Source organism: Phocoena phocoena, chromosome 16 (genome assembly GCF_963924675.1).
Source record: "Phocoena phocoena chromosome 16, mPhoPho1.1, whole genome shotgun sequence".
Taxonomy (NCBI): domain Eukaryota; kingdom Metazoa; phylum Chordata; class Mammalia; order Artiodactyla; family Phocoenidae; genus Phocoena; species Phocoena phocoena.
The window spans coordinates 58,613,455-58,640,781 of record NC_089234.1 but is presented as its reverse complement, the minus strand read 5'-3'; the positions used below and the strand labels follow the sequence as shown (position 1 = coordinate 58,640,781).

At 34.4% G+C, this 27,327-nt stretch overlaps 1 protein-coding gene across 1 annotated transcript in view; it reads left to right on the top strand.

Annotated features, from left to right (window-relative positions):
• ADK (adenosine kinase) overlaps positions 1-27,327 on the top strand; it is a 451,605-nt gene that overhangs the window by 112,622 nt on the left and 311,656 nt on the right. Inside the window, exon 2 of the mRNA XM_065893758.1 lies at positions 26,512-26,590. Coding sequence (XP_065749830.1) covers positions 26,512-26,590 — 79 coding nt within the window. The remainder of the gene's footprint in view (positions 1-26,511; positions 26,591-27,327) is intronic.

Sequence of the window (27,327 nt, the reverse complement as noted above, 5' to 3'; positions counted from 1 at the left end):
GAGTTTTCTTTGTGGGAATATTCCATTAAAAATAGGTAAAGGGGGCTTCCCTGGTGGTTCAGTGGTTGAGAATCTGCCTGCTAATGCAGGGGACACGGGTTCGAGCCCTGGTCTGGGAGGATCCCACATGCCGCGGAGCAACTAGGTCCATGAGCCACAACTACTGAGCCTGCGTGTCTGAAGCCTGTGCTCCGCAACAAGAGAGGCCGCAATAGTGAGAGGCCCACGCACCGCGATGAAGAGTGGCCCTCGCTTGCCACAACTAGAGAAAGCCCTCACACAGAAACGAAGACCCAACATAGCAAAAAAAAATAAGTTAATTAATAAACTCCTACCCCCAACATCTTCTTTAAAAAAAAAAAATAATGATAATAATAGGTAAAGGACTTTTTATATTTTTCTATTTATTCTTATGTCACTTTTGGTAAGGTTTGTATTTATAAGTATTAGTACATTTTGTCTAAATATTAAAATGTGTTGGCATACCCTCGTTCATCGTATCTTCCTGTGATTCTCTTAATTTGTATATAATCTATGAAGATATACCCTTTTGCGTTTCTGCTACTGGTTATTTGTTACTCCTAAGGGTTTATCAATTTTATAAACCTTTTCAAAAACCAACTTTGGCTTTGTTGTTCCCCTACAGAGCATGCTTGTTTTCTGTTTCTACTTATTTAGCTCTTTGTTATTTTCTTTTTCTACTTCCTTTAGGTTTAGTTTGCAGTTCTTTTTTTTTACCTTCTGGAATAGACACTTGACCATTAAAAAAATACATTTTTTTTATACATGGCAAAAAGTTTGCATGAAGTCAGAAGACAATTTACAAACTGATTAAAATAGTTGCCAATTAAATCAGAGTCCAGGTCCTACTTCTTTAATATGTAAAGAGCTTCTAGAAGTCAATATGAAAAGAGCAACAGTTACATATTAAAAATGAGCAATGTCTATGTACAGATAGATGATGGATAGGAAAGTTAATATTAATGGCACTTAAGCATATGAAAGGATGTTCATCCTCTCTCATAAGAGGAATTCAAAATAAACATATTCTGATAATTCTTATATAATATATTGGCAAGGATATAGAGAATAGGCACTTGCATAATATGGTGGGGATATAAACTGCCACAACCTCTTTGAAGGCACAATTTATATTTATCAAAATTTTAAAAGCTGTTTGATCTGTGAATTTTATGTATGCATAAGGATGTTGGTTCCCTTGTTAGCTGTAAAAGAAAAAAAAAAAAAGCTTAGAAAACACCTATATGTTTATGTAGCTATGCAGTGGGAAGCTATGAAACCACTGAAAAGAGGTAGACTGTAGGTGCTGGTTGTTATGGAACAAGCTCTAGGAAAGATTGGTTGCTGAAAAATGTATCTTGTTCAAAGAGTTTATGGGTGAAGTGTATGTGTTTCATGTGTGCATAGTGAATTTCTGAAGTGCCAGTTAGTGTCAGTGCAAGGTAAAGGCTAAGTGTTTGTTTTATGTTTATGGAATTGAATTGACTTCATCTTGTATTTCATACAGGCTATTCAGCATTTCTTTTAGTTATGTTGTATTTTCTCACTTATATTATAAACTCAATGAAAATAGAAGATATGGACCATGTTATATGCTCATTATGTGCTCTGTACTGCCTGACATAATACATTGAATGCTGTACAGCCAATATTTTGTGAATGCAAAATAGAATTAGTTGACACTTAGACACTCATTTATAGTTTCAGAACCTGGTCACATATTTAGCCCCCTGTGGTAGATACAACAGTCATTATTTTATTTTCATGTTTCAGAAGAGTGAACTGAGCCCAAGTGATTAAGTGATTTCTCTAAAGCAGGGATTGGTAAAGCCTGTGGGACAAATCTGTGCCATCACCTGTTTTTGTATGGTCTATAAGCTAAGAATGGTTTTTATATTTTTTAATGACTAGGGGGGAAAAGAATAATATTTTATGACATGAAAGTTATATGAAGTACAAATTTCAGTGTCCATAATTAAAGTTTATTAAACTATATCATAAACATTCATTTATGTATTGTCTGTGGTTGCTTTCCCACCACTGTGGCTGAGTTGAGTAGTTGCAGTAGAGATTTGATGTGGTATTCTCATTGATTGCTTCATTCACACTGCTGCCTGACACACTGCACATCTCAGTGATGCAGTTGTGATTCAGTAGTGTTTCAGGTGTCATGCATATTGCTGTGCCATACACTTTACTTTTCATTACTGTTGCGTATCCCATTACGTCAAAACAAGAAAAGGAGAGAAAAGGGGGCTTTGAATCTTATGGCTTTAAGGGAGCATGGACTGTGGATTATTTTATTAAACTAGATGGTAAAACATTGTGTTTATTATGCTCTATTAAAAGAATATAATATACATTGCCATTACCAGGCTAAGTACTTACATTCCAAACACAGGAAAGCAACTCTCATAAAAGTTAGAAAATTTTAAATATTTCATCATAGCAGATTTTTTCCACAAGTACAAAAATGGTGAAAATGAGTTGGCAGTCAAAGTAAGGTGAGGAATGGCTCATTTGTTAGCCAAGCAAAGAGAGCCACTTACCAATGGTGAGCTAATTAAACTGTGTTTTTTTGTAGTAGCCAAAGAAATGTGTTCAGAAAAAATAAATTTGTTGAAGACTATTAGCCTTTTGGCGACAATAATTGCTTTAAGGATCTAGGACATTGGTAGCAACATCAGTAGTCAATTAAAGAATAGGATAATGATTTTGACTGGTTTTCCTGACTCTTGATGAGTCAATAGATGTTTACTGAGAGTGTTCAGTTGTGTATTCAAAGAGGTAATGCTAAGTTTCAAATGACTGAAGAATTAATTAGCCTCCATGATAAGTGTTTGTAGAACAACTGCAGGCAAGATTATTTTCAAAGAAGTTGACAACATTATTTCAGTATAGTCTGAAGTAGAATATTAAGATGTGTTACAAGTGATGGCGGTAAAAATAATTGTGGAACAGAGAAAAAGTTATTTGGACAAATTTATAAAGTTTGTGAAAATGTAAAGTTTTTAAAGCCTATGCTTATTCATTGTTATTACTATGATTACAAAATTGTGGAAAACATTTGTGTCTGTCATTTATTATTGAACCAGTAATATAAATAGTGAACTTCATTTGATTTCATGAAGAGAGAGTTCCAGTTTTTGTCAGAAATTTGAGCTATTTCACATGGCCTACCCCCGTAAGTTTGATAATTACAGTTTTTTGACCTCACGGTCAAGCTTCAAATTTTTCTAGACATGAACACGCTCGTTTTACTACTCTTACGGAACACTGAATGGCTTGAACATTACCTTTTGCTTCAGTCTTTATATTGTTTCTTACCGATATAATTGATAGTGTTTCTTAATTATGAGGCAAACCAGCTCTTATATGTGAAACTTATACCATGGTAGTCATTTGACAGCGACTGAGGTAGTTTGAATTACAAGTAGTATCAATCTGTATACATCACATTCTGTCAGAAGCCAAAGCAAAGAGTGATATCTCCATTCACACACAGATTTGTAGCAGACATATTTTCCAGGCTGAAACTACAGTTCCAACAGTATTTTTCAGACCTTGATGGAAGTGCAAAGAAACTTCCTTATTTCGGAATCTTCCAACCATGCAGTTCAGGAGCCTCTACCTAACCTTGAGTTAGAAGTGATTGATCTAAAATGTGGTGACATGCTAAAAGGCAAATATCAAGAGACCTCTGTAATAGAATTCTGTGAATGCCTTCTAAGTGATTAATATACTCAATTAAAATCATGTGCTTGTGGATTGATATCAGTATTTGGCAGTATATCTGTGTGAAAAAACATGTTCAAAGTTGAAATATGTAAAATCTCATTATAGATCAGTGTTAGTAGGTGAACATTTGCAGTGATTTTTGAGGATATCGAGCAGTAACTTTGAACACCCATTAAATGAAATGTTATTCCCCATAAAAGAATTAGTTCTGCTACTAATAGTAGACCTGAATTACCAAAAATTTTTTGGAAATTCTTTTCTCTTATTTTATAACTACCTAAATAATACTGTTATCATTTGTTTTTCTCTTTATGTGGATCCACAAAGCCCAAAATATTTATTACCTGACTTCTTACAGAGAAACTTTTCTGAACCCACTCTCCCCCTGAAGGAATAATAGTATGTCTAATTAGAAACCAGTTATGCATTGAATTGATTGTCTTTTATTCTCATTTTACAGTTCTTGCATTTAGAAAATACTAAAAATGTTCAAATTTGGAGAAGTTTGTTGTCTATGTAATGTAATTTAAATCTCTGAAGTGTTGGAAACAAGATTCACTTGTTAATATGTCAGTAGAGTATATCCTATAGGGTTTCTTGCAACAAACACTCTTCTGTAGTAGCTGTCTAACTTTGGAATTCACAGCTTTGCCTTCTTTACCATTTTTTGTTTGCTTTTGCTTCCAAATTGACTGATGACCGTTGTTCAAAGTTTTTTACTTCTGAAATCCAGTATATACTGAAAAGGATTTTTATTCCACATTATGCTGAGTCTAATGCTGGCGGTTGTTTTAAAAAACAGTACGGGGACTTCCCTGGTGGGGCAGTGGTTAAGAATCTGTCTGCCAATGCAGGGGACACGGGTTTGAGCCCTGGTCCGGGAAGATCCCACATGCCACAGAGCAACCAAGCCCGTGTGCCACAACTACTGAGCCTGTGCTCTAGAGCCCGTGAACCACAACTGCTGAAGCCCACATGCCTAGAGCCCATGCTCTGCAACAAGAGAAGCCACTGCAGTTAGAAGCCTGCGCACTGCAATGAAGAGTAGCCCCCACTCGCCACAATTAGAGAAAGCCCGCACGCAGCAAAGAAGACCCAGATGCAGCCAAAAATAGATTAATTAAGTAAAAAAAAAAAAGAGTATGAATACCTTCTGCAAATTACTAAGCTTCATGGGCAGTTTTATTTTAAATTCTGTGAGAAATAAGAGTTTTAGGATCTCATATAACATGCCTTGATACGTTCTATAATATATATATTGGTAAATACTCTTTTATGAAACAAACACATTCATATCTTGATTCAAAAGAACAATACATTTTCAGATTTTTAATATAAATTAATCCATTTTTTCCTTACAGTAGCTTTCTGAGAGCTTATTGCTATCTCTTGAGAGTTTACATCTTTGACAAGAATATTTGTAATTTGAAGTCATCACCCAATATTGTTCAGTTAGCAATTACAAAGGATTATTGACAGTTACCTTCTGGTTGCTGATACTTTTAAAATCATTATATTCTCATGATTATTTTGTAATTAAGTCCTATATATTGAGCCCTAGTGTTTGTTTTTCAAGTTTTCTTTTATGGAGCATTTTTGTCTTTTGGTACTTTACTTCTGAATTATAGTTCCTTTTTTCTTTTTTTAAGTCTGTTTATATTCAATGGGATTAAAAACACACTTCCACTTTTAGAGCAGATTTATCATCTACCCTTCAGGCTGTTCTTTAACATGGAACTCTTAAGAATGAATATCTTAAGCTATTCCCCAGATGTTTTAAACTCCAGCAAACTTGTGGTTTTCTTTATTGGGATCTCTGTTGGTAGTATTCAGAAGATGAAAGAAAACATCTCCTCAGTCTCTAAACACTTTTCATACTGATTTTAGTGTCTTTTGCTGCAAAGACATGCATAAAATAAAACTTCTATACTGATAAATTTTCAGAACCCTTCTTTTAAAATGTAATATCAAAATGAGAATTGCATTAACAATAATGTAAAAAATAATATTGTGTGTTGCATGTGCTTTTGAATCAACTTTGTTATGTGATTCGTTTTTGGTTTTTTATAGCTGTGACATTTGGTCAGTTGTTTAACGGGTCATGCAATAGATTTTATTCTTCATTACTTAGTAGAGATTGAGGATGTTTTGCTTCAAGTGTTTTTCCGAAATGTTGTGAGGCTTAAATTTAAACTTTTAAAGATGTCAGTCATTTAGTTCTTTTTTTAGAGGGCAGCCAAATTGCAAATTCTTTGAAAAATCAGCAACTAAATTATTCCTCAATAGTTATAAAAATAGTTGGTAACATTTATTGAGTGCTTACTATGTTCAAGGCACTGGCATAATACTCACAACAGAGTGATAATGATTCATACTAATTGAAAGAAAGATAATAAAGAGTTAATAAATGAAAGAGTGAAATATTGCACTACAAACACAGGGGCTTTTCTCTTCTTGAGCCTGTTGTAAAGGAAGCAAGTAGGAGCATCTTATCTGATCTCAGTTGTTTAGAAATAATCTGATTTTTTTCTCACCAGGTAACATCATATCTAAGTGTTAACCTAAGATTTATGTCTTATAGTTAAATTTCTCTCTAATAACAATGTTGTACATTCTTTTTTTTTTTTGCCTTCATAGCCCACCTCGTGTCTAGTAGGTATCTGGGACATAGGCAAAATCACAATCAATGTCAATATTGGGTTCTTTTAAAAAATATTCAAGAAAAACTTAATTTCCTTAAAATGTGTACAGGTTGGTAATCTGTACCTTAAAAATCCAACACCACCAGCAGCAGTAGCAAGAAGACTCTCATTTAATCCTTCCAGAGTTCATCCATCCATTTATTTATCAAACTATTTTTTGGTGTGTATGTGGCATGTCAGGCACTATGCTTAAATATTGTGGAATGCAAAAACAGATATGGTCTTTAATACCATGTTTTATGAATGAGGAAACCTAGTCTTAAAAAATAAATTACTTGCCCCATGTCAGACTACTAGATGAACATGAAGTTAAAGCAAGGTCTGTCTATACCAGAGCCTTTGTTTGAGGAACACTGCCTGTCCTGATGCCTTGCAGTGTAAAATCATATTTTGACCATATTGGTATCAAATTTGTCTTATATGTCCTTAGTAAGGAATTTGACTATGCTGGATGGACCTTCCTTCGTCCCTCCCCTCCCCTCCCCTCCCCTCCCCTCCCTTCCCCTCCCCTCTCCTCCCCTCTCCTCCCTCCCTCCCTCCTTTCCTTCCTTCCTTCCTTCCTCCTGTTCCTCTTAAATACTGATATTCCACCTAGTTCCACGCTCTGGGTTCTTCTCATTTGTCTGGGCATGGATTTCTTTGGCTTTATAATATTTGGGGTTTTTGAGCTTCTTAAGCCTGTAAGAGTGTGTCTTTAATCAAATTTGGGAAGTTTTAATAATAAGATGTTATTTCTTCAAAACTTTTTTCTGCGCTGCATTTTTTCTCTTCTCCTGACACTCTCTGGTAACATAAATGTTAGATCTTTTAGTATTATTTCATAGGTATCTGAGTATTTGTTCATGTTAAAAAATCATTTTTCTCTCTGTTGTTCAGACTGTAACATTTTTATTGATCTGTCTTCAAGCATACTGAGTTTTAGTTCTGTCTTCTCCATTTTGCTTTTGAGTCCATCTAGTGAGTTTTAAATTTTCACTTATTTAATTTTTATTTGGTCTTCTTTACATCTTGTATTTCTTTGCTGAGTCTTTCTTTTTTTCCAGATATTTCAAGAGTTTTAGTAGTTTTGGTTCCTTGGAGTTCTCCTCTTTGGTCCTCTAGCCAGAGAGCCGGGGCTTTATTTTCCCTGTTCTGCCACAAACTTCCATGACTGAGACTTGTCTGGGGCTAAGTAATAGGAAGATATAGAGAGAATATTCTAGATTTAAACTTAATAAATTCTTAAACTCATATCAAATTATTCAGTTCTAGATGTTTACTCTTTTTTATAATTTTAATCCTCTGTTGAAATTCTCCATTTTTTCATCTAGTTTATGCATTCTTTTCTTTACTTCCAGTATCTAAATCATTTTGAAAACGTTTTCTAGTTTTGTTTTATTTTTAATCAAATTATTTTGCCTCTTTCCATAACTATCAGTTGTTATTGTTTGCCAGACACTTTACATAAGAACTGTTGATCCTTCAGATTGTATATTCTACCAGAGTGTTCACCTTTTTGTATACAAGGCTGATGTGGAGTGACAGGAGAGCTGATCACCTTAATAAAGTTAAGGATTAAAGCTAGGTCAAAGTTGATTTTTGGTTTTGATAGATTCAGTCTACACTGTTTGCCTGTTTCTAGAGCTTGACTCTCTAGGACTCTTAGTTTAGACCACTGGGGTCTTTGTCGCATCAGCTGTGTGAAACAGTCCACCAGAGCTGCCTTCAGAGGTTTCTAGCTTAATTCCTCATCCTTCTGTCCAGCACACCTTCAAAATTTGGCAAATAGCTCAAGTGGGAGACTGACATTATAAAATTTGTTTTTTAAAAACTGAAGTGTAGTTGATTTACAATGTCAGGTTAGTTTCACCAGTACAGGACAGTGATTCACTAATACATATATTCTTTTCCAGGCTCTTTTCCCTCATAGGTTATTAAAAAATATTGAGTATAGTTCCCTGTGCTATACAGTATATCTTTGTTAGTTATCTATTTTATTAATAATAGTGTGTATATAATAATCCCAACCTCCTAATTTATCCCTCCACCCCCTTTCCCTTTTGGTAACCAAATGACATTTTGTTTTAGACACTCAGTTTCCAATTTTATCACTTTAGTACTATGTAATAACTAAAATTCCAACTTTTTTTTAACCCCCTTGCCCTCCACCTCCATACCATTGTTATGCTAAACCCAAAGTCTGAATTTTAAGCTTCTAGATATAACCAGGATAGATTCATGTCCTCTCCCAGTCCCCAGCAGAAGAGTGTCTTAGTTTTTATTCTCCACTCTTCCTAGGGATTTCATTTCTTGCCTATCATGTTTTTAGTTCCTTTGCTCTTGGCCTTTGTTTTGTAAGCACTGCCAGACTGGGCAAACTTTCTGGTTTTTAGGTGATTTGGGTTAACCCTCTTAGCTTACATTTGATTTTCAGAATTCAGCAGATGTGTTATGGGACAAACCAGCTGTGTGTTTGAGGTCCCTGAAATGTCAAATTTAGACTTTCTAGCCTCATGCTGCTGAGTACAAATTTGGACAGGTCAGGCAGACAGCTACCAGTGCTGGCCTACCCTTTGAACAGTTCTAACCTCCCTGGAAATTTATTCATTTGGTGCTCGTTGCTTCCATAGATCTTTTCTACCTTTAATGATTTATAATTTGCATGACTTTTCTAGTTGTTGTCAGTAGGAGTGCTGCTTATGACCCACTATATGGTAATCAGAATCAAAAGTTCTATATGTTATGTTTGGATAAAAGATTTAAATGTTTGAGTGTTTCTGATGAGTGATATATATATATATATTTTTTCTGCGGTACGCGGGCCTCTCACTGTTGTGGCCTCTCCCGTTACGGAGCACAGGCTCTGGACACGCAGGCCCAGCAGCCATGGCTCACGGGCTCAGCCTCTCCGCGGCATGTGGGATCTTCCCGGACTGGGGCACGAACCCGCGTCCCCTGCATCGGCAGGCGGACTCTCAACCACCGCGCCACCAGGGAAGCCCATGAATGATATTTTTTATAGTTGTGTAGAGAAAAATGATTAATTATTGCTTGAATACTATCCATATCTGTTACATATGTTTATAGAATTTTTCAATCAGAGTAACTAAGGCCCATTACAAACCATGTATTCTGTGATAGAAATAACAGCCAAAACCAAAGCAGTGAAGGAGGGAAAATGTATAATTTGTGTTTTGGAACTTCCTGTGGACATATGGATGACATTCTACGTTTATCAAGAGACTATTCATCTCATTTTGAGAAACACTGTCTTACAGTATTTCTCTTTTCCTTATATGTGGCTATTTCTTGTATAGTTTAATAGTAAATATCAAGCAGTTTTACTGTTTAATGAAAATTATACTTTGGTTTAGTGAAATTTTGTTGTGTGTTTTTATAATGAGTAGAAACTTAATACATATGCTGTACATCTGAATTTAGGAATAATTCATTTTATCTTAATCATCTATACTTATGTACAAAGTACTTTTCAACAGTATATTTAATTATTTCATGTGCAAAAATCTTCATCTTCAGAGTTATAAATGGGAATAATTAAAAACTAAAACATTTTAGAATTGAATAAGGACTTATCTAAGCAACACATGCTTAAAACTGCTTTCTTATCAAAGAAAATAAAATTAGAGGTTGGAGAAATACCTTTAAATTACAATCCTTATGAACTAATAGCTTAACCCTGGTTTTGAATGACTGTTACTTTTTCCATCTTTTAAAAATATGCTTAAATATAAACACATGTGGGAAATGTTCTTTTGGCTTTTATCAAACTGACATTTAAGTGAATTTTTTTGAACCTCACTAAACATTTGTGGTAAAAGATTTCAAAGCTTTGAATCTTTCTATTTGCCTATGGATTTTTTTCCCCCTGTGTTATTCTATTAACATTTGGTCTTAATAAGTATAACCTGTTTAGAATTACTGATGTTTTTTCATTTATTATTTGTTTAGATGAGAAGTTTAGGAAAGAACTTCATCAAAAACCCTACTTGGCAGTTATGAATGCTTTCTTAAGGAAGTTAAATTTTTTGAGTTTTACTCTAAAGATTTTACTTGTGTCTTATCCCTAATATGTCTTCTTTATGAAGTTTTCAAAATCGTTGATGTTTGGTTTCTGTGCCATGCTGTTAGCACAATGTGAGATCTCCTTTATCTTATGATGTACGATGAGCTCTCTCTCTCTTTTTTCCCTCCAAGACTGGGGTAAAAGAGGCTGTAGTTACTGTGAAAGTGGGAAGCAATTACCCTAAGATAGAACTAGAAGCTATAAATGATGGTTTTATGGACACTTTCCTATTGATATTCTTTCTTATATTTTACTTATAAGAACTTTTATTTTTCTTTTGCTTAAGGATGATTGGTCCTACATTAGGGTAGAATCATGAAATCTTTCTCATTTGTTTAATATCAGTTAACTAGAAAAATTACACATTAAAATTTAAGGAGCTATTTCTTTTCTTTAATTTCTTCTCTCCCATTATTTTTTCCCTTATCATTCTTCCTTTTATTTTTCTGGCTTTTTAGAATGATTTTCTGGATGCATCTTAAAAACAAGCCCCCAGCTGCCTTTTTATTAAAAAGTAATTCATTTAGTTTTGGGCCACAAGGTGTTTTATTCTAAATACTCTTATTTTTATTTTACATGATTTTAATTTTTTCTTAATTTTTGGATGGATCTCCTAGTCCTGAGTCTGCCACTTACTAATTGTGAGAAATTCATCAAAAATCATTTAACTGGGCTTAGAGGATAAGGAAGGTGAATTTACTCATTCTTCTTAAAACAATGTACACAAATAGAATCACACGTAACCTGCACTTCAGAATTGCTAGGAGACGGATCATACTAAGAACTCAGATTTCTTATAAGTATTGGAAGAAACATCATGTTGCAATAGAGCAAGCTCTTACTTACTCCTGTACATCTTTACCTCTGGAGAGCAGGGGTGGAGGGTGGAGGGCCTTAAGAGCCTATGAAAAAGAAGGGAGAGATGTGGAGAATATAGTTCAAGAACAGACCCAGTCATTCCTGAAAAGAAAAAGTCCAACACATGTTCCAGACCTGTGTTTTAAACATGGAGTAGGATCAGACAGGCCCTCTCACCAGTCAGTGCGCCATCCCCAATCCATTCCAGTTAGATTTCCCTTTTTGCCCTTCAAGTGGCTTGCCTGGGAAAGCCACTGAACCCTGTCCTGATCCTTAGAGCAAGGGATCTCATTGTTGAAGAGAGAGAGTTTTGGGCAATTTCCTTTGGTGCCCCCCTAGATGGTATGTTCTTTTTTTAATTATTATTTAGTTTTAAATTTTATTTATTTATTTGTTTGTTTATTTATGGCTGTGTTGGGTCTTTGTTGCTGTGAGTGGGCTTTCTCTAGTTGTGGCGAGCGGGGGCTACTCTGTCGCGGTGCGTGGGCTTCTCATTGCAGTGGCTTCTCTTGTTGCGGAGCACTTGCTCTAGGCATGCAGATTTCAGTAGTTGCAGCACGTGGGCTCAGTAGTTGCAGCATGTGAGCTCAGTAGTTGTAGCCCGTGGGCTCTAGAGCGCAGGCTCAGTCGTTGTGGTGCACAGGCTTAGTTGCTCCACGGCATGTGGGATCTTCCTGGAGCAGGACTTGAACCTGTGTTCCCTGCATTGGCAGGCGGATTCTTTTTTTTTTTTTTTTTTTTTTTTTGGCGGTACGCGGGCCTCTCACTGTTGTGGCCTCTCCCGTTGCGGAGCACAGGCTCTGGACGCGCAGGCTCAGTGGCCATGGCTCACGGGCCTAGCCACTCCGTGGCATGTGGGATCTTCCCGGACCGGGGCACGAACCTGTGTCCCCTGCATCGGCAGGCGGACTCTCAACCACTGCGCCACCAGGGAAGCCCGGCAGGTGGATTCTTAACCAGTGCGCCACCAGGGAAATTTTTTTTTTTTTTTTAAATAAGTCAGGTTTATTGAGGTATATTGAGATATACTTGACATAGAGTAAAACTCACTGGTTTTATATTCTATGAGTTTTAACAAATGTATACCGTTGTGTAACTATCACCAAATTAGGACATTTCTGTTGTCCTCCAAACTCATACTTCTTTGTAGTCAATTTCTCCTCTCTGATTTCAGTTCCTGATAATCACTACTCTGATTTCTGTCCCTATAAGCCTTGCCTTATCCAGAATGTCAAATAGATAGGATCATATTGTTTTTACGTCTGGCTTCTTTCACATGACATGATACTTTTGAGATCCACCCATGTTCTTGAATGTGTGGATGTACCACAATTAGTTCATCCATTCACTAACTGATGGACGTTTGGGTTATTTCAAGAGTTTGATGATTATAAATAGGACTGTTATAAACAGTCACGTACTTGAGTCAGCTGGTAAGTATATGTTTAACTTTTTTTAGAAATTGCCGAATTGTTTTCTGAAGAGACTGTAGCCATTTTTCATTTCTGTCAGCAATGTGTGAGTTTCAGTTATGCTGCACCCTTGTCAGCACTTAGTATTGTTATTTTTATTAAAGCCATTCTAATAGCTGTGTCTCCTTATGGTTTTAATTTGGATTTCCCTAATGACTGTGATGTTAGAATCTATGCTTATTTGCTGTCTGTATCCTTTCTTTGGAAATGTTTCTATTAATCTTTTGCCCAATTTTTTATTGGATTGTTTTCTCATTATTGAATTTTGAGAGTTCTTTATGTATTCTGGATAGTATATACTTCTCAAAGTTAATATTTATAATAAATGTTGAAAAGTATTTTTATAACAGTAAGTATATTTTTGAAATGGTAGGTCAGTACTGTTTAAGTCATTATGAATTATGAACGCTGCTTTAGCACCCTTAGTTGCTAGGTTCACTATGACATATTCAGACTGAGCATAGGTTGTCAGACTTGTCAGGAATTAATATTATATAATATGAAAAATATCATTGCTTGGTAAGTCACTTTTTTTAGGAATGTTAGAGAATAAAAAGTTTATATTTCTAAAGTTTTCTTTTAAAATTCTCACATTTATATCTTTGCCATTTGTCATACCAGTTTACATCATTGATTGGGTAATTTATTTAGAGTTAAAAAAGAGGTATATTTGGAAGAAATTTCTTAATTTAAAAACTGAGCAATGATACGAATTAAAAATGCCCTACTTTCTAAAACTTTCTTTAGATCTTACAAATTGAACTAGATGATGTTTGATCCCCAGATTACAGGAATAAGACTTAGTTTTTCATTCATATCCTTATGTGTGGGTCACAGTCAATGGAATTAATAGTACTGTGATTGTTTTTCTAAGGTATAGTGAATATGCATTGTTATAGTATCATCTTCCAACAAGTACTGTTCTCCTTACTCTTCACACTCCTGATTTTCTGTACTTGTGTGTGGCGGGTATTCTTTATTCTTGAGTGCTAAATTTTCTGAGCAGAACATAATATATCACATTGGATATATTATGTTAGACTTTGCTTGTGTTTACTTCTTACAACTCATTGAAAAATCATTCACTGTTTGTTCCTCACTCAAACTTTGTAAAGTAGAAACTAGTTGGAAATTTTATGAAACGAACAGTACACTATGTTAACAAGCAGCAAAATGTAGATGCTGTCTTCAGTATAGCATCATAATTCTCTTCCATTAAATATTTCAGTTATTGACTTTCCCATAACCTATCTGACCATGTTGTAGTTAGTATAATAATTACTGTTTTTAAAAAGGTGAATCTCTTTGTAGTATATACTATCCTGCATTTATTTCCATTAATACTTGTGGCTTGACTTAAATGCCAAAATGGCTTTTATGCTAAAGGATGGATTATGTTAGCTAAGGATGGATTATATTTGCTTGCCTATGTTTACTTTGGTCATTTAGTCACTACCCGGCTGTTCCACAATTAGAAGCTCTTGCTGCTGTGAGTAGCATGCTTATGATCATCAGTAGTAGTATTATTTTTATCAGAAGTCTGTGCTATCTTTTTTTTCAATTTATTTTATTGAAGTATAGTTGATTTACAATGTTGTGTTAATTTCTACTGTATAGCAAAGTGACTCAGTTATACATATATATATATACACATTCTTTTAAAAAATTTTGTTTTGGAGCTTAGCTGCTTAACAATGTCCTATTAGTTTCTTCTGCACAGGAACTTGAATCAGCTATACATATACATATATACCCTCTTTTTCTAGTTTTCCTTCGCGTTTAGGTCACTACAGAGCATTGAGTAGAGTTCCCTGTGCTATACAGTTATGTTCTCATTAGTTATCTCTTTATTATACATAGTATCAATAGTGTATATATGTCAATCCTAATATCCCATTTCATCTCACCCCACCCCCGCTTGGTATCCATACGTTTATTTTCTATGTCTGTCTTTATTTCTGCTTTGCAAATAAGATCATCTATACCATTTTTCTAGATTCCACATATATGTGTTAACATATGATATTTGTTTTTCTCTTTCTTATTTTACTCTGTATGACAGTCTCTAGGTCCATCCACATCTCTGCAAATGACCCAATTTCATTCCTTTTAATGGCTGAGTAATATTCTCCTGTGTTTATGTACCACATCTTCTTTATCCATTCCTCTATTGATGGATATTTAGGTTGTTTCCATGTCCTGGCTATTGTAAATAGTGCTGCAATGAATATTGGGGTGCATGTGTCTTTTTGAATTGTGGTTTTCTCGAGTATATGCCTGGGAGTGGGATTGTTGGGTCATATGGTAGTTCTATTTTTAGTTTTTTAAGGACCCTCCATACTGTTCTCCATAGTGGCTGTATCAATTTACATTTCCACCAACAGTGCAAAAGGGTTCCCTTTTCTCCACCCTCTCTCCAGCATTTATTGTTGTAGATTTTTTGATGATGGCCATGCTGACTGGTGTGAGGTGATACCTCACTGTTTTGATTTGCATTTCTCTAATATGATGAGCATCTTTTCATGTGTTTGTTGGCCATCTGTATGTCTTCTTTGGAGAAATGTCTATTTAGGTCTTCCACCCATTTTTTGATTGGGTTTTTTTTTGATATTGTGTGCTATCGTTTAATAGACTTTAAATTTTCATGTTCGATCATTTTCATATGATACCTTTTCTGTGCATACTACCATTCTGAGGTATGGTCTAATACTAAACTAGGATTAAAAGACTAGTATTTAGTCATTGCTTTCCCTACCACATTAGTGTTTGAAATCTTCTCCACTCTCTTGTATTTTACTTTTCTTCTCAGAAACAAAACAGATATATAGATAGCTTTCATATTATTGTCAAGAATTATCAATTGCTTATAAAGTATTTAATAATATGTGATATGAGAGTGGAAAGCATTACTTAGAATTTAAATTCTCCTATATACTATCAGCACAAGTATTAAAAATTCTTTATAAGTATATGGTATATTGCTTTCTGCTTTTTCCATAAGGTTAGTCTTCCAAGAAATTCTGAACTACATTCCAGTGACATTCATCTTTATTTAAAAGTTTTCTTTAATAAAAATACTTCCATTTTAAAATGAATATAAATACATGATCAAATTGTAGAAAATATCGAAAAGGAAAAGGCTTATGTCTAAAATGCTGATGGGCTGTTAATGCAGTTCTTCTGTTCATTTTTGTTAAATTCTAACGAAAAATACTGAACATGTTGAATACCTTTTTATGTTCTGATAATCTCTTTGAACAGTAAATATAAGAACATCCCTTATTATATTTTGGTTTTCATAAACTACAAATGTTCATTTCTTACATTTTGTGTTCTTTCGACTTTATCTTAATTTGCTACCTATATTTTCAATGTCATTTTCATACATTTGTTTATTCATTCACTCTATTTTAATTGTATCATCATAAGCTGCCAGAATTCCTTCCTAGAATAGTACAGCATATAAACAATTATAATATGAACTATATTATATTTTGTCCAATGATAATCATTATAATTTAATCATTCTACTATTTTTGAATATTTTGTTTTAAACTTTATTATATCTTATGGTAATATGTTCAGCTCTTACATATAGCATTATTTATGATTTGGATTACTTCCTTAGGGTAGAGTCCTAGAAATGGATTTTTATGATAATAGTATATAAAAATTTTTGTGATTCTTGATATGTATTGCTAAATTACCTTCCAAAAGAGTTCTGTCACTAACACTGTATGGTTATATCAGCTTTTTCACATCTCTAGTAATGCTGAGTATTAATAGTTTATGCTCAAACCAATTTAATGTGCAGAAATCTGTTTACATGTTTTTGATTACTAGTGAACAGGGCTGATTCTTCTTCAACATTTATCACTTTTCTTTTGTTTATTGTTCATTTTTCCATTTATATGAGCCATAATAGTTTCTTTTTCTCATATGAGAATATTAAAATAGTATTTTAAAAATATTGAATCAATAAATTCATTAAAAGTAAATGTTAAAATATATAAAATGATAATTAAAATATTTTTAAAATCTTTTGGGTAAAGATAACCATTTTTCATATTTGTTAAACAGGTTTTATCCTTTATATTTCTAGTTTTTAATTTGATTTTGCTTTTATTTAGAAATGCTTTAAATATTTTTGTTATCAAATTTGTTGTTCCTATTCTTTGTTTGCTTCTGTCAACTGCAAACTCTCATGCAGAAGTTTGATAAGCACTGAATCCAGTTTTCTCTGGCATTTTATTTAAGTAACGTTGCTCTGGAATTTTTTAGCATCATAAAAGCTGCATACTTTATTAATTTGAGCTTCATAAATCCTACCAGATTGCTGGTAGGAAAATGTATCAGCTACTGTTCTTTCAATTGTGTTTTTGTTTGTTTGTTTTTGGTTGCATTGGGTCTTATTTTCTGAACGCGGGTTTTCTCTAGTTGCGGCGAGCGGGGGCTCTTCTTCGTTGCGGTGCGGGGACTCTTCTTCGTTTCGGTGTATGGGCTTCTCCTTGTGATGGCTTCTCTTGTTGCAGAGCACAGGCTCTAGGCACACGGGCTTAAGTAGTTGCAGCACGTGGGCTCTAGAGTGCAGGCTCATTAGTTGTGGCGCATGGGCTTAGTTGCTCCACGGCATGTGGGATTTTTCTGGACCAGGGAACAAACCTGTGTCCCGTGCATTGGCAGGTAGATTCTTAACCACTGTGCCAACAAGGAAGTCCCAGTTGTGTTTTTTGATTGAGGTGTTTGATATGCCAACTCCATTCCGACAGAGAAGCTCAACCAAATGGAGAAAGTAAGAATTTATCTATAAAGTACTAAAATTGCCACACATCTCTCCCTATAGAAAAAATCACATACTGGAAATATATAGAAGTTCCCTGCAAATTATAAAGATATCATAAACTCTGTCATCACTAAACAACTTAGAAAATAAGGTTTTTATATAATTGATTATATCCCTGCAAAGCTGTAATCATGGTTTTGAGGCTTATTAATGTTTTAGCCTGAACTTTTTTGTTCTTTCATTAAATATACACAGTCCTTCATCTCTTCCTAGCATTTTCCACTGTGTACACTGATGGTTTTGACACAGATAATGTGGACCATTCATACACAAACCAGAGATTTTGTATCAACTAGAAAAGTGTGTAGAGAAAAAATGTGCCGAATCCATGCAAGAGATTAAAGAAAATAAATTTTTCCTCAATGCAGTTAGTTCTGTTAACAGAAAATTTTCTGGGTTTGATAATCAACTACTTAGGAGTTCCCTTTTTTTTTAATATGATTTTTCTTCTCTTCTGTATTTCCTAACACCATCGAACTGATAATCCGAAGTAGAAGTCTCAGAATTGTTTTCCCTCTGCCACATCTTTCACCTCCAGTTATTTATCACATCTGATGTCTTAAACTTCAGAAATGATTCCTTAGCTTGATCACTTCCCGGTAGCCCCTTAACTCAGCATCTGATCTTAGGTATGAACTTTTCCAAAGATTGGCGATCTGCCTCTTTTTATTCTACCCTGTCCTCAGAAGAGTGCTATCATCATTTAAAAAAAAAAAAAAAATCTGCCTTTCACACTATTAGTAAACAGATGTTAAAAATTCCTAGTTGCCTACTGAAGAATGTCTAAATTGATTAGCCTGGCACAGAGAGTTTTGTCAGTTTTTACTATTTTACCTACATTACCTGTTACTTATTTTCTGAATATGTTTTCGTTTTACCCCTACCATTGAATATTTTTTCTCCCTTATTTGTCAAATTATTGTTCAAATGTTAAACTTTCCCTACCTCTTTCATTCAGAAACACTTATTTCTCTGCTCTGTGTTTTGTTCTGTATATAGTTCTATTTATATAATTGTATGGAAAGTTGCTCTTTTCTTCCATTATAAGATGAAGTAGATTTTAAAATGTTTTTATTAGAAAACAATTTATATGCTTATTACACAATCAAAACAAATGTATATAAGATCCATAATTGCTTGTACTTTGGAGTGAACCACTGTTAACACCTTGGTTGTAGTCTTTCAGGTCCTTTTTACTACACATCTATATTGGATAATTTTGTTTGCAGTATACATATATATATTGCACTTTTCTTGGATTATATTGTGCATATGTTTTGGTTACTTAATATTTCTAAATTGAAATATATGAATATCTATCAGTAGTATAAGTCTACAACATTTAAAAATATTTAACTCTTTAGTAGAAGCAATGCATACACACAGTAAAAATAAATCAAAGTGAAAAATTAAGCATTTTTCTCTAAGACTTCCAGTTTTCTGAAATGGACTTACCCTATCATTCATCAGAATTCATCAGGATTTATTAGGCCAAAATTTGGAATAAGACTGATTTGCCCATTGATTCTCACTGCTATTTATTCTCTGTGCGTATTATGCTGGAGGTTCTAGTGTCTGCACTAAGGCAGGAAAAGAGGAGAAAACATTTTTTTCCTTATTCACAAATTATGACTATATATGTATGGCAAAAACAGAAGAATCATTGCTATTAATTAGAGATGTTGGCAACTTGATTGGATAAAAAAAATTGATGTAAAGACTATATATTTCTAAATACCAGCAACAAATAAAAATTAGGTTTAAACAAATATCATTTACAGTACTGTTAAAACGTAGGAAGCATGAAGTCGTGACTATAAGAGATGAGCAGGATTTATGGCACAAATTATGAAACTAATAGGTGTTAAAGACCTAAATAACTATACTGTGGTATATACCGTAATCATGGATTGGACAGTTGTTGGAGGCGGGGGCTTGCTTCGTGGATCTTAGTTGTGCACCATGTCGGCTACAAGTGGACAATTTAATATTGGAAAGATATCACTTTTCCGTGTGTGTGTGTGTGTGTGTGTATATAATTGCAATCCTAGTCAAAATTCTGACAAGTTATTTTTTGGAAATGGACATCTAGTTGTGCATTTATGTGGAGGTCCAAGAGGGCCAAGAATAGAGCACTCGTGAAGAACATGAAGAGAGCACTTGTCCTTCCATTAAGACTGATAAAACAATAATATCTAAACAGAAATGGAATTTTTGCAGGGGTAGGCATATGGATCAATGAGTCAGAATAAAGAGCCCCCCCTCTCCTTCTCTCTCTCTCTCTCTCTCTCCCCCCCCCCACACACACACACACACACACATAGTTGTCTGTCTATTTGTCTGTCAGTCTTTGGTAATGGTGATGGTCATGGTAGTTACACAAGCGCTGAATTTCAAAATACTATTTTAAAATTGTATATTTATTTCAGGTACCTTTAAGAAATTTATAAAAATTAAAACTGAACTAAAAATGAAGAAAGAATTTTAAAAAACCTTCCCTTCTTCTCCACTCCATACAGGGGCAAACACTAACAGGTTTTTTTTTTTTAATTAAAAAAAAATCAATTAATTTATTTTTGGCTGCGTTTGGGTCTTCGTTGCTGCATGTGGGCTTTCTCTAGTTGCAGCGAGCAGGGGCTACTCTTCATTGGGGTGTGCAGGCTTCTCATTGCAGTGGCTTCTCTTGTTGTGGAACACGGGCTGTAGGCGCGGGGGCTCAGTAGTTGTGGCTCGCGGGCTTAGTTGCTTCGCGGCATGTGGGCTCGTCCCGGAGCAGGGCTCAAACCAGTGTCCCCTGAATTGGCAGGCGGATTCTTAACCACTGCACTACCAGGGGAGTCCCGTGACTTTATGACTTTAAACAGTTTACTTAAAGCCTCTTTTTAAAAAGTTGGTCATTAACACGAGATACTTGTGGACTCTTTTCAAATGAAGGAATAAAAATAAGAAAACTTTTCATCTCTCCATTCTTCCATCTTCAAAATGTCAGTGTTAAAAAAAATAAAGTCAGTGTTATAGATGATGTTTTTACATTCTGTTTTATAAGTATAATTAAATGTTACATATTTTATCTCTGCATAGATTCAAAAGTTGAAAACCAAACAAAACATCATTACTGAATAACTAGGTAGATATTTTTCTCTGTAGAACAAAGTAGTGTGATTGAATCAACTCCTAGAAGAGAAAATACAATCCTTTGTTATTAAAATTTGGACTATGTAGGGGAGAATTTTACATGAAAAAAATATAATAGTCCCTCATTTAAGTTTCTTTCAAAATACTTACACTTTTCCAAAGTCATACACAGTTGTCACTTTTTCCGTTTTTTTTTAAACTCCATGGAATTTTTTTTATTCCTCCCTTTCTCCTTTCCTTTCTTTCTTTCTTGGCCGTGCTGCAGGGCTTGTGGGATGTTAGTTTCTTAGTTCCCCGACCAGAGATTGAACCCGGGCCCTCAGCAGTGAAAGCACCAAGTCATAACCCTTGGACCATCAGGGAATTCCCCCTTATGTTTCTTTCTGATTTATACACCAGCATAGAATATAGTAGTTCTTTGTCTTTTAGCTTCCTGTATTAAGTCTGATGTTATTCTGATTCTTATTCCTTTTTATGTAGTGTGTTATTTTTCACCCCAGAAGCTTTTAAGGTTTTCTCTTAATATGAGAGTTCTGAAATTTAACAAGGTATGTCCAAGTGTGGATTCCAGTCCCTACTTCCAAGTGTAATTGCTTGGTGTTTAGAGATATCTGAATATTATATATATATATATCTTTTTTTCTCTTTTGACGACTTCTTTTTTTCCTAGTGTTTCTTTCTTACCCTTTATTATCTCTGTTCTCCTTTTCTGTCATTCATGTTAAATGGATCTTGGACCATCTAATTCATTCTCTGTTCCTTTTAAGTTTTCTTTCATACTTTTCATCTCTTACATTTTTGATCCAATTTCTGGGTAGTTTTCTTAATTTCAGTTTCGTTCTCTTCATCTTTTTAAAATCTGTGTCCATTTTAATTGCTTAGGTCATTGATTCAACTATTAATTTTAAAAATTCAATGGTGGTAAAGTTAATTTATAGCAACTCTCTTATTCTCTAATTGTTCTTTTGTCATATAACTAGGCAGGTAGGTTTCCCCGAATTGTCTCTGAGAAAAAACTAGGCAGAAAGTGAAAAACAGTGTGAGAGTTCCTCCATAAGTTAGACTTAGGGTTACCATTTGACCCAGTAGTTCTACTCCTACCTATATACCCAACAGAAATGAAAATGTTATATCTACACAAAACCTTGTACATGAATGTTCATAGCAGCATTATTTCCAATAGCCAAAAGATGAAAGCAACCCAAGTGTCCATTGTTGGATGAAGGGATAAACAAAATATGGTATATCTATAGTGGAATGTTATTCAGCAATAAAGAGGAATAAAGTACTTATATATGCTGTAGCATATATGAATCATGATAACATTATGCTAAGTGAAAGAATCCAGTCAACAATGCCATACACATATGTATTATTCCATTTCTGTAAAATGTCCAGAATAAGTAGAAATACAGAAGATAGAAAGTAAATTAGTGTTTGTTTAGGTCGGGGGAAGATGATGTAAGATTGGGTTTTGATAGCTAAAGGGTATGGAATTTCTTTTTGAGTTAATGAAAATATTCTAAAATTGATAGTGATGATGGTTACAGAAGTATAAATATATTTTAAATGATCAGATTGTAGACTTCATGTGGTTGAATTGTATGATATGTGAATTATATATCAATAAAGCTGTTATCAAAAAAAAAAGAAAAAGGCAGGCGAGGAATCCCCACAGTTGCTAGATGAAAGAGGACTTTTTCATGACAGGTTAGAGCATTTAAACAGATCTGACTCTTGTGGGTAAGGTAGGAGTAGTTGGGCAGCTACCCTCGTGTACCAAATGTAGTATTTAAAGAAATTGCTCTTACTGTTATGTCTCCTGTCACTGCTTTGTCAATTCTGTTACATTAGCTTTCTGTTAAATTAGAATTTGTTATTTCTCAAATTCGTTGTCTGTGTGTGGCATCTTTCCTTGATTTGTGGTGCTGTTATACTTTTGTTCATTTTCATATATAAAAAACATATTTTTTGACATTCAGTCAGATTTGGAAGGGGAAGCAAGCATATGCTTCCTCTACCATCTTGAAATGTGAGGTTCTATAATTTTTATACCCCTTGAATGAATTTTAGAGATAATATTAATAAGCAAAATGTTGGTTTCTGTAGAAAACTCTTAGTTGACTGGAACGAGGAGAAATACACTGATTTCTATGTGTTTGTAATTAACAAGTAATTCTGAGACTGCAGTTCTGAATTTGACTAACCAGTGAGTTGTATATGACCTTTGTTGGACAGTCTGCTCAAATACTTTATGACTCACTTTCCTTGTTTGTTAAATAAAGGCATTCTGTTTATCCCTTTTAGTTTTAAAATTGATCATGTTTACAGTTGACCCTTGAACAACATAGGTTGAACTGTGTTGGATCCACTTAATAAGTGGATTTTTTTTTTCAATAAATATAGTTTACAGGTCTTTAAGTGTGGGGAAAATTTGTGTTTGGTTAGAGATCACAGTATGTGGAATCAAAAGAATTAGGGTTTGAGTCCTGACTTTATCCAAACTGCTTTAGCATCCTGCCTTTGGGTGAGTCATTTATCAATTCCTTTATTTTTGAGGCAGAGATAACTGTCCCCGGGTTTTTCCACAGAGGGGTGGGGGATTGGTGTGTTGACACCCTTCTTCCCCTTCTATCCTGCCTGAACAACTCGCAGTGGAAGACCTTCACATAACTTTTACAGTCTGCCTTCAGTGTCCGTGGTTTTACATCCATGGATTCAACTAACTGTGGATTGTGTTGTACTGAAGTATGCAGGTATTTATTGAAAAAAAAACTGAAAAATATAGGAGCTAATAGTACCCACCTCATAAAGTTGTGAGCATTTTAAAAAATGATGATTTGGATAAAATGTTTAAAACAATAACTTTTAGCACACATAATAAATATTATGTAAATGTTAGCTGTGGAACCTCACCCTAAAACATCAGAGGGTTCTGAAATCCTGTAAGTTTTAGAAAAACTGAATAATAGTCAAACAGGTTTCTTTGTTTCAGATATCTCAGTGCCTTTAATATGCTGATATGCACTATGAAAATTCAAGATGGAAATAGAGTACACACATTTCCTACGCTTATTTGGTCACATAATCCTTTTTCTCTAGACCGTCTTGCAAAGCTAGTGTTCTTTTTATTTATTTTTTATTTTTTGTGGTACGCGAGCCTCTCACTGTTGTGGCCTCTCCCGCTGCGGAGCACAGGCTCTGGACACGCAGGCTCAGCAGCCATGGCTCACGGGCCCAGCCGCTCCATGGCATGTGGGATCTTCCCGGACCTGGGCACGAACCTGCGTCCCCTTCATCGGCAGGCGGACTCTCAACCACTGCGCCGCCAGGGAAGCCCACTAGTGTTCTTTTTAAACCGTAATAGTCTAGAACCATATTGGTCCAGTAAGGTAGCGGCTAGCCTTGAGGTTATAGATACTCAAATTTAAGTTAATAAAGTTAAATAAAATTTAAAATTTTATTTAAAATAAAACTCATCAGTCATACTAGCCACCTTTCAAGCGTTCAATGGCCACGTGTGGCTAGTGGCTGTCAAACTGGACGCACAGATACAGAACATTCCCACTGGAGTCAGAAAGTTCTGTTGGATGGTGCTGGTAGAATTTGATAACAAAAACTAAGTAAACAATAGAGTATATAGTTGGTTTACTGTAATTTTAGTAGCTATAATAAATTTAGGCCCATCTAGTTCTTCCCGAAATATTATAGTTATTTGATTCTTAGTCACTGGAAGAAATTAATGATGATGGAACGCAGAAGACTATAACTTAAGGAAAGTTCTTGAGAAAGTGAGAAAGGATGGTGTTGCTGTAGCAACAACAAACTGGGTGGCCTACATTAGAAATTTATTCTCTCAGTATTCTTGGGAGGCAGAAGTCTGAAATCAAGGTGATAGCATGGTTGCACTCCTTGTGACCAGCCTAGGGGAGAATCCTTCCTTACCTCTTCCAGCTTTTGGTGGGTGTTGGCATTCCTTGGCTTCCTTGGCATATGGCCATATCACTCCAATCTCTGTCTCCATCTTCACCTGGTCTTTTCCTCTCTGTCTTCTCTTTTGTCCATTGTAAGAAGACCTGGCATTGGATTTAGGATTCACCTGGGTAATTCAGGAGGGAGGATCTTACCTGAAGATCCTGAACTTAATTATGTCTGCAAAGACCCTTTTTTCAAATAAGATTACATTCACAGGTTCTGGGGGGACATATCTTTTTGGAGAAATTGGCTTTTGAAAGTGGAATGGCCTCAAACGGACATGGCAGTTGATCACTGTATGTTTACTTTGTCTATTCATTCTTCCTCTCCTCCAATCTCTCATATCACTCTTAGTTGTTACATAGTTCAGAAAGTAATTAGAAGAGAACATTTCCTAAACTACTGCAACTAGCCACCTATCTGCATCTGGGACTGTGTACTTTGTTTTCTCTCCTGTTAGTATTAGGTGAATATTATTAGTGGTATACAAATACTGCTGTTAACATTTTGGCAGGTTTGCTAATTGTGTTTATTGGCATCTCAGGGTTTTATAGATGGGATCTGAAGGCAATTGGAAGTATGGAAGTGGGTATAATAACTGTGTTTTTCCTACTCCTAATGTAACCATTTCTGTATTTATCTCTTTTTATATTTTGAAGTTCTGTGAAATGTTTAATTTGAGTACAAAGATCTACTTCCATACTTAAAAATTTAAAGTTTTGAAAATACTTTCCAAGACTGGCATCTTTTTTGAATACTCTATTCACATCCCAATCTCTCTCTTCATTGACTGATCTTCTGTAGCACTTGCTGTCTACGTTGCATACATTTTGTTCGCTGATAACTTGGTATTTAAAATTTTTCTTTTTCATGTGTATTCATCCTTTTGTCCCTCCAAGGTCGTAAATTCTTTGAAATTAAAGTGTATACGTATGCCCTTTGGTTATCTCCGACAGCATCTAACATGTTAGAGACATGTAGTAGGGAATATTGACTTATGATCTGGATTATTAAAATGCTATGTAGTTTGAGACTTATTAGAATCAGTATCCATAGCCCGTTGTCTGGGTATGTGTAATTCTAGGGGTTTATATGGTTCATCTTGTATGAAAAGTTTTATGTATAGTTAGTATATGTATTTTCCTGAAGAGAAGTTCTCTAGCTTTTATCAGATGCCAAAGTAATGAAGTATCAAAGGTTTAGTTCATCTCTCTCTGTCCCTATATTTGGCAGATACAGAAATTGTGTCACTAAGCAACTTTCCTAGAATCATACAACCCAATGTAATTTCCCAATTCTTTAAGTTATAAAGTAATAGCCTTTATGATATCTAAAACTTTTAGAACTTATTAGAATATACATTTGTAAGGATTTTAGAGTTCAGTACTTAATATAGGAAAATATGCATTGCTTATAAATAATAATTTATGAAGTTATTTTTACCTTCTGTTTAGTTTAATGGCTAATTATGGTCAGCCTATATATTTTAAATTCTTATAGTTGTACACTGTGGAAAAAATTTCTTAAGTATGGAAATTTAGCAAAGTTGTTTTTTATACAACATTTTAATTCATTTATTCAACATAATTATGTAGTTCAAAAAGTTTCACTAAATGTGATTTAACGAACTTCTAATCAGAAAAATTTGCATTGTGACAACTGACAAATGCTAACTTACTTTTTTCTACTGTGATTTCCTTTTAGGTTTGATGAACTTGTAAAAAAATTCAAAGTTGAATATCATGCTGGTGGCTCTACCCAGAATTCAATTAAAGTGGCCCAGGTTGGTTAATTATTTTAAAGGTGATAAAGAAATGGATTCAGAATGATTCTAGACTTTTGGTCATTGTGCATAATAATTCCAATCTATATTTTGTTGCTATAGAATATTTCTGTTGGTTTTGAATGTTTATTATTCATTTACATTTCTTCTTAATTTCCTGTGGAATCCTTTGATTATTATTTTATATTTCATGTTATTGATTTGTAGAAATTCTGCATATTTTATAGATAGTATTCTTTTTTATTCTATAAATTCGAAGTATTCCTTATTTGTCATTTGTACTTTAACTCTGCTTATCATGTCTTTTACTTTTCCAAAGTTCTTAGTTTTTTTTAATATAGTTAAACTTTATGGCTTCTGCATTTCATATAATACTTAGAATGGAATTCTTACAACAAGATACTATAAGTTTTCTTGTTGTATATATAAATACATATATACCTATATATCTATATAGTTGTATGTATGTATGTGTAAATTTATGTATCTGTGTCTATATCTATATACGTCTTCCAGAAGGTAATTGGATAAACTCATTTTGACGTATACTCTACAAGTTACCAGGGTGACCTAATTTTAAGTGTGAGCGTTAGTGTTCTATTTAAAGTTCCAATTATGAAGGACATGAAAAAGCTTTACAAACTTCTGGTTCTTGCCTCTACGATTTGTAAACTAGCTCAAAATCCCACTAACTGCAGTCAAAGGTCAACTCTGATGGACTCAGGTCATTTTGATTT